Consider the following 13,714-nt stretch of genomic DNA (forward strand, 5'->3'; position numbering starts at 1 on the left):
GGGATTCTGACCAAACCAGCAATGTCCCCTGCTGTTCCTTCAAAACAGCAGTGGATGTCCTGAGCTTTTCTTTATATTTACAAATCTTAATGAAAATCAGACAATGGTCCAGGTGTTCATATGTGTTAATACTTAATAAAATGTGGTTTTTTTGACAACATTTCTCAAGCCATGAGTCCCTGTGAGAGAAATTATCAAAGGGACATTTGGAGGGAACAGATTAGTGATATATAGATGATGTAATCTGTAGCTCAGAACTTCTTTATCCAGCCTATGACCTGAAGAACAGGGATAAAAAAATTACCTTCAAAGACATACGAAAATTAACATTTATCAAAAACAAAATCCATTTTATTGCCATTTGAGCTTAGCATTTTACTATCAAATGATGATGCTACTATTTAAATGTCAAAATGTGGTCCAGGACTAGCAGCCACAGCATCACCTGGAGCCGATCACAAAGGCATGTTCTTGGGTCCCATTTCAGAGCTATGGAATGAGAAGCTCTGGGGGGTGGGTTCTGCAATCTGTGTTTTCACAAAAACTCCAGGGGATTTGTCTTTTCACTGAAGTCTGAGAAACATGGAAGCTTTTTAACCTCTCAAAGTTGCTTTATAAGCAGCATGTCACTTGATTCTCATCATCACCCTGTGTGTCACTTGAATGTCTACTTCGCTTTCATTTGATATATGGTGGGCACACAGTGAAGCTGAATGACCCATAGAGTCAGTTTTATGTGTATTAATTATCTCTTTGCATATAAACATTTTATCAATTTCTCCTCCACTAAAGCTGACCCCAATGGTACTACCTATTTTCGGAGGAAAGATTATTACCCATATTCTTTCAAATTCTCTAAGACAAGTGGTTAGGGGATTCTGTCTATTTAATTTTTCATTTATTTGCTCAGTTTTTGATATCTTGCTCAAAAGGATGTGAGGAAACTGCTGTTTACTTGATATGTCTAGCACATGGACTCTATAAAGTTTTAAAAGGCAACATAAAGGGTAGAATACATATACCTTTAACAAAAATTTTAAAGAGAAAATATATAAAGTTTAAAAGTTAAAATATTGTATATAATATTATCTATCTATCCATCTATCTGTCTCTGGGATTGCCTCATACACTTGTGGAGGCTGGCAAGTACAAAATCTTGCAAGTTGACGTTCATTTTGAGTCTAGGAAAGACTGCTGACAGAATTCCCTCTTCCTTAGGGGAGGTCAGTCCTTTCCTTACGGCCTTTGACTGATTGGATGAGGCCCATCCACATACAGAGAGAAATCTTCCTTTCTCAAAGCCTACTGATTTAAGTGTTAATCTCATTTGAAAAATAACTTCACAGCTACATCCAGACACATTTGAGCAAATACTTGAATACCATGCCTACCTAAGTTGACATAAAATTAACCATCACCAAAAAGTTACCTTTAATTGAGTGTACATTTTATTTTTATATATGAACTATATTTTACCCAATCCCCTAAGGTTGGCTGTTCAAATGGTTCCCATTTTTTTTTTCATCTTACATATGGCACACCTTCGGCTAACTGACTCATTTTTGTCTTTAAGATCAATTCACAGAGTGTGGAAGGGAATGCTATTTCTAACTTTTTAAAGATATGACTTCTTATTGCCAAATTGCCCTTGTAGGTGTCTTTAGCCTTGAGCTACAGTGAAAGTCTTTGGAATGGGAAAATGCCAGGCTTGTCTTGATCTTTCCCTTTCTTCTTCAGCCTGCAGGTCACTGGGAACTGGCATGATGCTGAGTTCCTGGGCCACCTCCTCAATTGAAGAAGTGGCAGAGGCCAGTCGTGAGGCTCTTCGCTGGCTGCAACTATACATCTACAAGGACCGTGAGGTCACCAAGCAGCTAGTGCGACGGGCCGAACGGATGGGTTACAAGGCCATATTTGTGACAGTAGATACCCCCTACCTGGGCAACCGCTTCGATGATGTGCGTAACAGGTTCAAGCTGCCACCACAACTCAGGTAACCATGGGTCTCTGATCTCCTGGGCCTCTGAGATGGTTTTCTAATTCTCTTTGCTCTTGTCATGAGTTAGCAGCTCCAAAGGTTTTCTCCAATTTCCAAGTGAGAGGCCTGGGGAATTAGTTCTTCACAGAACGTTGTTCCTAAAGTATGATTGAAAGTGATCTTTACTCAGAATGATAAAGTCTGGATTCTAGAGATAGTTTTATTGCCAAATATCCACATAATTTCCAGCAGATCACACCCTTTTTGTGGGTGTCACATACTTGAGCTATAAAAGAGAGAAATTTCCCTTATACTTATAAAATTTGTCAAATAAATTTATGTACCAGAGTGAATTAAAGGTTTTGGGAAGTATGAATTGCCATATGGATAGAAGATACTTAGTTTCATATTTTATTGTATGTGGGACAACTATAGATAGGAAAATTGAAGAAAGATTAAGGAGTGGAGAGAATAGAAGCTGCATGCTTGATCCTTCATCAACTACTTCTTTGAGCAATATCCCTCCCTCTTTAATTGTAGGTGAACATTAAGTCATATATTCACTGGTTCATTCATTCACTCACTTGGTCATCTTAGCATAAACAATGTGTTTACCAATCTGTACGTGAACAATGATGATTTCATTAAGTTATTCAGCTTGTTCATTGGCAAGGAATTATCCCTTTTCCTGTAATAATTTAGGATTAGAACCATTTTTAGTAACACTGGGAATTCAGTGGAGTGTACTGAAAAAGACCTCAACCTCCCTAAGCTGCAGACCTCTTTTCCCTTTTGTTTCTTCCTTCCCCCAGTTCCCACCAAAATCTCTTAAGACTTTTCATGCCAATGTGTGATGGATAACCTTCAAGGCTAATTGCATTCAAACAGGAATCAAAGTCTTAGTTTTCATGGAAGACATTTTGATGATGAGATTTCAAAGCCTGCACAAGAGCATGTGAAACAATGAAGGATGGCTTCTTTCGATTCTAGATCTCAGTTTACACAGGCCGTTGCTTACTCTGCCTACAATTAAACTTAACCCTTCTAAAAAACCCAATATCTGGAAGAGTCAAAACCAAATCAGCATTCCACACAAGGACAACAGTTGTTGGAAGCCAACAATTCCCCAGATGTTATAGAACAGGATGCATCTCAGCTAGCACATAAGTCTATATACAGTTCTGTGTCACCTGTCAAATAGCTCTGCTGAGCATGCATCTGTTTGAGTATAAACTATTGTGCATAAATTCTTGCTGTTGAGCCATATGTAAATTAGCTGTATGATGTTATCTACCTCCAGGCAGGTTTAGGATATCATTTCTGCATGTGGTACCTTTAGTGGCCAATGACAGAAAGTGAAAGTGTTCTCCCGGTCAGACTTGTCTCCTGCATCCCAGACACAGAAGTACCCAAACACCCTGTCTTTCTAAGAAAACAAAAGCAAAAGGTCTTTGACCGATTCCTACTTTTTTCCAAATTTGTCAGAAAGTAGATGGCTTTAAAGTTCCCTAATATGAGATCTGTATTCACAGTATTTCTCTATTTTGATTATCTTATTTTTTAAATTTTCTAAAATAAGTAATTTCTCACTCTAGGCTTCTGACAAGACTCATTCCTCATTATTTTCCTTTGGAGTTTGCTATTTCTGCCCCCTCCTGTTGATACTACTACTAACAACAATAACAATAACAGTAGGATTATTTTTGCAGCTTAAGAAACACATTCTTGCTCTAGATAACAAAGTGTATTCACAGTGGTATCTACTTAGATGGGGGAGATGACACAGTTGTTACTCCTGGCTGGCATGTCTTGCTCCTTTGGTGCCAAGGCCACTCAGTCAGGAGCGGAAGCTTGATTTGCTTTTTCCCCTTTTCCTTTGCTCCTGGGCTCCCGCCCAAGGGACCAGAGAGACCATGAGACAAAGGCTCTTTTCAGCTGTCCATGTGCACAGGAGTGGCCAGGGCTCAGTAGCTCGTCACTTCTCCCGTCTGAAGATGATCAAATAATGAGCAATACATTTAGATTACTGGGAACACAGGAAACACCCCACAGCCCAGCAACCCTGTCCCCCAGAGCGCCTGCTGGCCTTGTTCGTCTTAGTGGACTTCAGGGCGGGCCAGCACCTTCTGGTCGGCTTCCTTGTGGCCCCCATTCAGAGGCCAAAGGCAGAACACACTAATGGGAGGCCCAGGCTTCTGCCTGAGCCCACATACAACCAAAAAGCTCATCTGTTACAGCCTGATAGGAAATCGGGTTTCTTTTCTGCAACTGACCTGACTCATAGAAGGTGAAGCTGGGCTTTTCAGAAGTGAGGTTTGGCAGGCAAGGGAGGCAGGAAATCCAGAGGAGAATGAGTCTGTAAAGCTGTGGCTCCTTCCAGCTCTTGCTACTTCCTCTGCCGGGGTGGGGGAGGGTTCTGACTCTTGGCATTGGGGACCAGCCAGAGTTCAGGAGTTTGGTAGTCTCTGTTTGGTCTATATGCAAAACACATGTATGTGTGCACATTCTGAATGGCACAGAGGTTCCTGAAACTGAGCTGGGAGTATAGAGAATACTCATCTGCTCTTGGAAGAAGCAAGTAATGGGGCCAGTTTACTAGACTGATTTCAGAGGCTCTGAGGCAGGGGCCTTTTCTTTCTCTGTACCCCATGGGGATGGTTCTTTTACCCTGGATAAAGATTTGGCTATTCAATGTAGTGTCAGGGCAGGTGACAGAGAATAAAAGTAATTTTCAATCATTGACTAAGTATAAGGTAAATCATGACACCTATGCTTTTGGTGATGTGCTTGGAAACGTGCTCCCTTAAGCCCTGAAATGATTGATTAATCACAACAGACAGAACAGATCACACACACAGAAGGTCAGATTGCCATGGTCTTCCTGGGTCTCACAATAAAAGTGGTTTTTGAGGCCCCCATTACTTCTCTGACTTCATCTCCTAGCACCCTCATTTTCACTCTCTTTCAAGCCACACTGGCTACCCTACTCTCCTGTCAACGTGCCAGGCATGCTTGCGCCTTAGAGCCTGAGAACCAATTCTTCCCTCTGCCTGTAGCATTCTTCTCTCCAATCAGTGCACAACTAATGTGTCCACTTTTCTTACATTATTATATCAGGGATGGGTCTACATGTCTTTATTTGGGAAACCAAAATAAAAAATAAACAGCAGAGATCAGAATAGTGGCACAATATGTATAGGGATCCTGGAGAGGTTTTGGGGAGAGAAATATTTGTGAAGGTGGACTTGGTACATGGCCCAATAGCCTCTGAATTCTTTGATTAGAAAAACATTCATGGTATAACTGCATTAAACAGAATAAAGACCTCCTGAAGATGTTCATGTCCTAATTCCTGGAACTCATGAATATGTTACTTTACATGGCAAAATAGACTTTAAGAAGGGAAGATTATCCTGGATTATCTCATAGACTTAATGTAATTAAGGGGTTCTTATGAGATGGAGGCAGAAGTGTCAGAGTCAGAGAAGGAGATGTGCTGATAGAGGCAGAAGATGGAGTGATATCATCAGGAGTCAGGGAAGGTAGTGGTCTCTGGAAGTGGGAACGGGTAAGGAAATGGATTCTGCCCTCGAGCCTCCAGGAGAAAGACTGCCCTGTCCACACCTTGAGTGCAGTACAGTGAGAATCATTTTGGACTTCTGACCTCCAGAACTGTAATATAATAAATCATTTTAAAGCCTCTAGGTTTGTGGTCATGTGTGTAATAACAACAAGAAGCATACACAGTAATACTGATCTGCTAGTTTCCTTTACAAGGTAGCTTCTCAATGAGGCCAAGTTTGATCACCATATTTTAATTTTCCTTTTAAAATTTTTTGATTTATTTATTGTTTTTCTATTATAGTTGTCCTACTTTCCCACCCCCATTGCTCCCCACCCCCGATCCAGCCCACCCCTTCTCCCACGGTCAATCCCCACTTTGTTGTACATGTCCATGGGTTATTTATACTAGTTCCTTTACTAAACCCTTCCCCTACTTACCCCTTTCTCTCCCTCCCCCTCTCTCCCCTGGTAACTGTTAGTCTGTTCCTTGTTTAAATGTCTCTGGTTCAATTTTGCTCATTTGTTTGTGTTGTTCATTAGTTTCCTGTATTAGGTGATATCATATGGTATTTTTCTTTCATTGCTGGTTTATTTCATTAAGCATAATTCTCTCTAGTTCCATCCATGTTATTGTAAATGGTAGGAGTTCCTTCTTTCTTTCTGCTGCATAGCCATATTTTAATTTTGAAGTTAAGCTTCTACCAGCTCATTCACCTCTTATTCTGCTCTACCTTTTTAAAAAATTTTTTATAGCACCTATGATCTAACTTGCTCCATAAATTACTTATTGATTATATTTATTGTTTATTTTCTGTCTCTTCTTGCTAGAGTATCAACCCCATGTGGCCAGGAACTTTTGACTATTTTATTTATAGATATATTCTAAATATCTAAGTAATGTTGAATCAATAAATAGAAATGTACTAGATCATATGAGATTTACCCAATGAATCATGACTGGTTAGAAGTTGAACAAAGATTTGAGCTCAAACTTGAAATCCACTTATTCAGCCTTCCTTCTAACTGCCCAGCCACATCAAGTAAGAAATTAACAGGGCTATGTTCTCAATTAAAGTTTTCTCCTAAACACAGAATTAAAAGCTGGTGACTCATGTACTAATTCCTATCTGTATTATGAATCTCTATCTCTCTCATATTGTGCTGATATCATAGACTTACTGATATTTTATTTGTTTTCTGCTATGGAGACATGTAGTTTTATCTTTAATGTCATATTATCAATACTTAAAATAATATTATATATTTCTCCATAATATTTATTACTAGTGTTATTACTGGTGATTTAATAATGTTTAACTTTCTTTTAGTAGTTGTTGCTGTTTTTATGATGCTAACTTACTAAAAGCTAAAATAATTTTTATATTAGATTAAAAAGTATATTTGAGGAACATTTAAGGCACAATGAGTTCCTTACAAAGAAGAAATTTTATCCCTTGCCTGTGGGTCATTAAATAGATTGGGATTCAGAGAATTAAGTCATAAGTAATCATGTTATTATTTTGATGTTGCCCCTTTCCTTCCTTACGAAATGGAATACTTTGGTTATCAGAAGCTGCTTTAAGTGTTTTTTTGTGTATATGTCATAATTCAAATAAAAATAGCATTCATGGAGGTTTCCTTCAGAGCCATTGGTAACACACTCCATTGCGGGTCTCTGTCAAGATATCTGAAAACTTTTTCTTGGCGTCTGGCTTTGAACAACGTCTTAGAGCAACAACAAGGCTTCATTGTGCACTGAAACTTCTGTAAGGCAACATTCATTCAAGTGTTGATCTGCATTTCGCCTTCCAAGAATAACAACAGTTATTTATATAATTTTATCCATGTTTCTGTTTTTTCCTATCCATTTCACCCTTTCACTCCGCCCCTGCTGAAACACTGTAGCTTGTTTGGGAGGGGTGTGGGGCGCTGTGCAGTGTATATACACATACAGATGTTTTTCTTTTTTTCCCCTCTGGTCTGCTATGAGGGAGACAGACCAGACCTTTTACTTATTAACATTATTACTTAAAAGCTTGGAATATGATTTCACTTTATATCATTTCTAAGTAATAGAATAGCTCTCCATAATGCAGATGTGTTTATTGACCAGAGATTAGCTTAATTCAAGTTAGGAAGACAATAGGAGACCAAAATCTATAATAAAATATACAACCCTAAGTGGTTTGATAAAAAGAGATGTTCATGTATTGTAGCTAAAATCTATACCAAAGCTCAATAAATAGATGGGTACTGATATGACTCTCATGGAGTTGGAATACTCTATTATCTATAGGGGTCACCTAAGTCCATGAAACTATAGGACTTACTGTTTAATTCTTATCATGAAAACTTTTCCAATGGCTTGAATAGTTATGTGGGATGTGAATGTTCATGTCCTATGATAATATATATCACCAAAACTACCCAACCAGTTTTTTAGATGAAAGTACACTAAAATTTAAAAAACACCGAACTTAGTTTTATATTAAAGGAAACCCTGTGATCCTCTTAAAAACAATTGAAAAATAGTGTGCCTATGTAATTCTATGTTTAAATAAAATTATTGTAGTTATGGCTCCAAGATCCTTTCTATATTCAATGGCAGAGCTAGTAGAAGGGAAGAAAGAGCTAAGACTAAGTCACAGACCAATATACAGCTGTATTTTTACCCAAAGAAAAGATTGGCTAGCAGAGTAATCTATAATGTGTAGAAGAGCAAGGTCAATCCAGGTCATTGTCATCATTCAAAGACAGCCTTTCAAAGGAATGAAGTTCGCAACTGGATTTGGGTCTGTAGGCAGTTGAGTCACATGGATGGTGGCATTGTGTACCCAGATGTCCATCCACCCAGTTAGTTGTCAGAGGTGCAAGCAACTGCCAGAATCTAATTCAGATATTAGGACTTAGACCAAGAGAAGAGATGCCAGTTATACAGATGAAGCAGCAGCAGAGTCCCACAGGTGAGTTAGACAAATGCTGGTCTAAGCTGAGTTAATGAAAGTAGACATAGGAGAAGGCAGCAGCTCAGTGGAGCTGAGTTGTGGTTTGTTTTCCTGTAGGAGCAGCCTGAGAGCCAGCGGCTTAAGGCAAGTGGTTCCTTTGGAAGACGAAGAGAATATCGGTGTAGAAGTGGGGAAGGGGTGCACAGGAGGGAAGGCATGAGCAATGGTCATGTTATCTGGACAACTGTGGGTGACTGAAGCTTAATCCTACTGGGAAATTCAGAGAATCTTAAAATTAGTCTGCCTAGGGGTGAGGGAGCTGGGGTGTTTATACATTAAAATACCTGACACTACAAGTCTGCTGTATTGGTGGTGACTCAGACCCCAGTAGCAACAGAAGCTACATATACGAGTCAGATTCCCCAGAGAAACAGAACCAATAGAACATATACATGTGTACATAAGTGTGTATGTGTATAATATTACTTGAATTGTATGGTATGTGAATGATATCTTAATAGAGCTATTTTTAAAAATAATCACACACACACACACACACACACACACACACACACACACACACACACACACAAATAGTAGTCTCAGAAACCCAGGGAGCTGCACAGGGAGAAAAGGAAGGAAGAGAGAGATTATGAGAGATTGGCTTATGGGACTATGGAAGCTGAGAAGTCTCTTGATCTGTGGTCTACAAGCTGAATGCCCAGGAAAACCAGTGTAGTTCCAGCCTTGTCCTGAAAGCCTGGGACCACCCAGGGAACCTACCGTGTAAGTCCTGGTCTGAGTCTGAAGGCTTGACAACCAGTGTTCAAGAGCAGGAGATGATGGATGTCCCAGCTCAAGCAGAGAGAACAAATAAGCCCTTCCCTCACCTTGTTCAAGCATGGGTCCTCAACATATTGAATGATGGAGTGATCATTTTTTACTGGGTCTACCAACTCAAATTCTAATCTCAGCCAGAAAAATCCTCAGGGAAACACCCAGAAACGTTTTACTGGCTAACTAGGCATCTCTTAACCCAATCGAGTAGACATATGAAATTAATTGGAGGCAAAGAAATGAAGGAAAGCTCATGCCCTGGTCAGGATTGTCTGGAAGATTGGGAAGTGTAGTCAGCAGCGGAGAGCCTCAGAGAGAACAACCAAATGGAGGAGGGAAAGCAGGAACTGAGAGCTCATCTGCTGGGAAACACCCCTACTTCTCCCTGTGTCCATTATCACTACAACAGTAGGCACAGAAGAGTCTACAGGGGCAACAGACAGAAGGTGTTAACACGGGTTATGGTAGTTCCAGTCTTCCCTAGGATTTTTCACAAGGACAGGGCAAAGTTTCCTGAATGCAATTGTGAGGATGCAGCTGGGATCTAAACAAACAGAATGTAATAAGGAATAAAGAGACCCAGTATGAAGCCCAAATGCTGCCTTAGCTATATTTTCTATGTAAATTAGGAATCAATGATAAAGCTGTGGATATTAAGAGCATCAATTTTATTTTCTAAAATTTTTAAAAATTGCGATAATATTGGTATATGAAAACCCTGTGTAACTTGTAATGCACCATGCAAATATTCATCATCGGGATTAGTATGCATTGCTGGCTGAAAGTAGCATCAAATCTGTTGTCTATATTTATGAACTAGCTTAAAAAGATAGAGATATTTGAACTTGTCCATTATTTTTCCTTGAAACTGATCTATTCATAGAAAAACAGCCTAAGATGAAAAACAAACTTTAAGTGACCAATTAAGTTCACTAGATGGTCCCATTTTAGCCTGAAATCCTACATCAAAAATGGAAAATATGCATGTGGACAACCTATAGATCAGCATGCTTTGGCACACCGGGGTGCCACAAAAATTTTAAACATGCAATACCTGTTTTCCCTTGCATTGTCAAATAAAAAAACAGCCAACAGCCAACACAGCTATAGCCATCTGGTATGAATGAATCAAAATTATACCTATTTTTTTTTTTCAGATTGGCAAAAAAGTATAACACATTTTTTTGGTGTGCTACAGAATTTCAGTGATTAGTTCATGTGTGCCATGAGATGAAAAAGGATGAAAATTGCTGCTATAGATGGTTGAGGGATGAACAACCAATTGATTTGAAAAGGGTAACTTTTGTTTTTATAGAATGAGGCATTGTAAAAATAGCTCTAACTTTGAGGAGTTTCTCATTTTATATATCTTTTTATTTCAGAATGAAAAACTTTGAAACCAATGATTTAGCATTTTCTCCTAAGGAAGATTTTGGAGATGACAGTGGACTTGCTGCATATGTGGCTAAAGCGATAGACCCGTCCATCAGCTGGGAGGATATTAAATGGCTGAGGGAGCTGACAACACTGCCAATTGTCGCAAAAGGCATTTTGAGAGGTTTATTTCTCTACTTGACTTCATACTGGTTTTATGATCCTTCGTGGATATGATCATGATGATTTTAAGGGAAAATAATCAGGAAAAATTAATGTGGAAATCAAAAGAGACATCCCACCTCTCAATTCTCCCTCATTCTTAGGTAATGCACTGAAGGAGAGCAGGACTCCCATGAAGTAAGAGGTTACCCATTTTCAAACATGGGGATATTGCTGCTTTTATTTGCAGTTGTCACCAAATTATGGAGCTTGACGAGGTCTAGGTAGAAGATCTTGCTTTGGCTGAAAGCTGAAGCAGTGACTCTCAGGTCAAGGAGAAGCCCAAAGGATGATATTCTAATAACCAGACCTCTTTTAAGAACCTCTTAATATTTTTCTCCTCTTCCTACCAAGTACCAATGACTAGGACTGTTTTCAGAGTGTGGTGATTCCCATATCACCTCCCTGTAAAGAATGGTTGACTAGGACATTATAAACCTCAATTACCAAGTCATGGGTACTAAGCAACTTGACTACTTCCCCCATATCCACATGAATTCAATCCCGCAGGGAGGTACGAGTGACTGTAATAATTTGGAGTGTAAATGCGTTCACCCATAAATATGGTTTCTTGCCTTGGAAAACATTCTTTTTTAGTATGGTTAAATAGATAACTGCCAAAAACATATTATTTTAATTGGAAATGTTTAAGTAAGTGACTCTAGGATAAGAGATTCTATTAACTTACCCCAGGCCTAACAATGACTTAGAATCAAAAGTTTTTTATAGGTTTTAGTTGAATATGTGTGAATCCCATGGCCCCTATTTATAAAGCTCTAGACATGCCACTGACTTTATATTTTTTAATCTTATATATGCAGAAATGAAGCTAATAAAAGTAAAAAAAAAAAAAAAAAAGGCCCAGTGAGACTTTCAAGTGGAGGAGATATGTTTAATTTCAGATCTGTCTTAATCTGTGCTTAAAAAAAATATTGTTATACTCTTTCCTGTTGATCATTGTCCTAGTTCAATTTCTGAGAATTATATTTCAGTGAATGTATTCTGGTGTTACAGACACTTTTAAACAAGTTCCACTTACCTTACTCACATCCATAGTATCATCCATGGCTGTTAGTGCTACATCCTGTAGCTACCGTCAACCATAGGTCTTAAGAACATTAACCTGAAGGTTCTGCCTCATCTATTCCTTCATCCATTTACTGATTTATTTACTCAGTCATTCAGTAGATAAATAGTTATCATGCTTACTGTGTGATAAAATGTAAAAAACATTAAGAACTTGATGTCCTTGGCCAAAAAGAGAGCCCATTCTTGTAGGAGACAGATGTGTAAATAAGAATTTGGGTGTGATAAGATGCTACAGGTGCCAAAATAGAAATCTCTGCAATATGGGGGTGGGTTTAAAGTAGTGTGGACAATTACACAAGTAGGTTAAGAAAGATTTCAGTTTGAATGAAAGATGATGCTTGAGCTTTGCTATGATATCAGGTCAAATGACTCTTGGACTGAACTCATGGCAAAATACAGCATTTATGAGTAACAATTAATAAAACATGTAAGCCATTTAGAAAATGTAGACTTTACCACATCTGAGAACTACTAAGGATCTTGATCAGGGAAGCAGCCTCATCAGATTAGTATTTTAGAAAGATCACAGTTTGTATAATGGATCTAATGGATGGATGTGGCAAAATTGGGGTCAGGGAGCACATTTAAGAAACTGCTGTTGCTCAGACAAGAGGTAACTGTGGCTCACCTGAGGAAATTAAGAGGATGTGTTGAATTAGAAAATTAGTGTAGTTTCCAGCATTTAATTCACTCATCACAGAGGTGGCCTAGGGCAACTGGCTTAAAAACACCAAAATAATAATAATAATAAAAATTTGTTATAGTCCTATATTTCTCCATGTACAGTAGGGAACAGATATAAAAATGAGGTTATTTAATTTTTTAACTAACTTTTCAACTTAAGATTCCCCATATATATTGTTTTTCTACAACTTTGTCCTCCAGGAGATGATTAAAATCTTTTGAACTAGACATTACTATTATGTGTTGAGTTAAAAAATATTTTGGCTTCTAGAACTTCATTCTGTGGTCATCTTGGCCTAGGACCACCACCACCATCACCTCTCTTTTCTTCTTATCTTCATGGACCACATGACTTATTTCTACATACTTTCATAATGTTTTGCACGCAGTAGACAACCCAAATGTTTACTGAGTAAAATCCTTAGTGGGAACTACGTGAGTTTATACATTAGAGAGTGCTCAAAAGCAAGAGAAAAAGAGATGGGACATTTGACATTTGAAAGGAAACAACTTATTTATACACGTACAGTTTACATTGTCTAGTTTCTTTGTAACTATTTATTTCATTTATTTAACAAACAAGAATCATTTCTATGACAACGACTGCATCGAGTCAGCGCACATGCTCAGTCTGGGTATGTGGGGAGCCTCGGGGCGGCAGTGTGAGTTCTGGGAAATCTGCTGCTCGCTCTTCCACAGATCTTCGTCCAAAAGTCGCATGGGTTGACCTAGAGCCACCCATCCTCTTTCATGTTCCTTTTACCAGAAAGATGTAGATTATGTTTGCAGGCACAGAAAATCACAGGCAACTGGAAAGATATCCATGAAATATTCCCCCTTACCACCGTGTTAAGAATTGCATTTTAATGAATGCAAATTGGAGATCAAGATGTAATCTCTTGCTGTGGTTAAACCCTGCCCTTGGAAAACTTGAACACAAACTCCAAACATGTATTTGAGACAGGATTTGGTCTTTGCCAGAACTCAAGCTAATGAACGAAATGGCTTTCTGAGCAAAAGC

The 13,714-nt window shown here is 38.6% G+C and overlaps 1 protein-coding gene across 1 annotated transcript in view; it reads left to right on the forward strand.

Moving 5' to 3' along the window:
- The window catches only part of HAO1 (hydroxyacid oxidase 1), a 48,511-nt gene that overhangs the window by 21,416 nt on the left and 13,381 nt on the right, over positions 1-13,714 (forward strand). The window contains exons 3-4 of the mRNA XM_090285218.1: positions 1,738-1,993; positions 10,707-10,882. Coding sequence (XP_090141344.1) covers positions 1,738-1,993; positions 10,707-10,882 — 432 coding nt within the window. The remainder of the gene's footprint in view (positions 1-1,737; positions 1,994-10,706; positions 10,883-13,714) is intronic.

Source organism: Furipterus horrens, unplaced genomic scaffold (genome assembly GCF_987537825.1).
Source record: "Furipterus horrens unplaced genomic scaffold, mFurHor1.1.pri manual_scaffold_8, whole genome shotgun sequence".
NCBI classification, from domain to species: Eukaryota; Metazoa; Chordata; class Mammalia; order Chiroptera; family Furipteridae; genus Furipterus; species Furipterus horrens.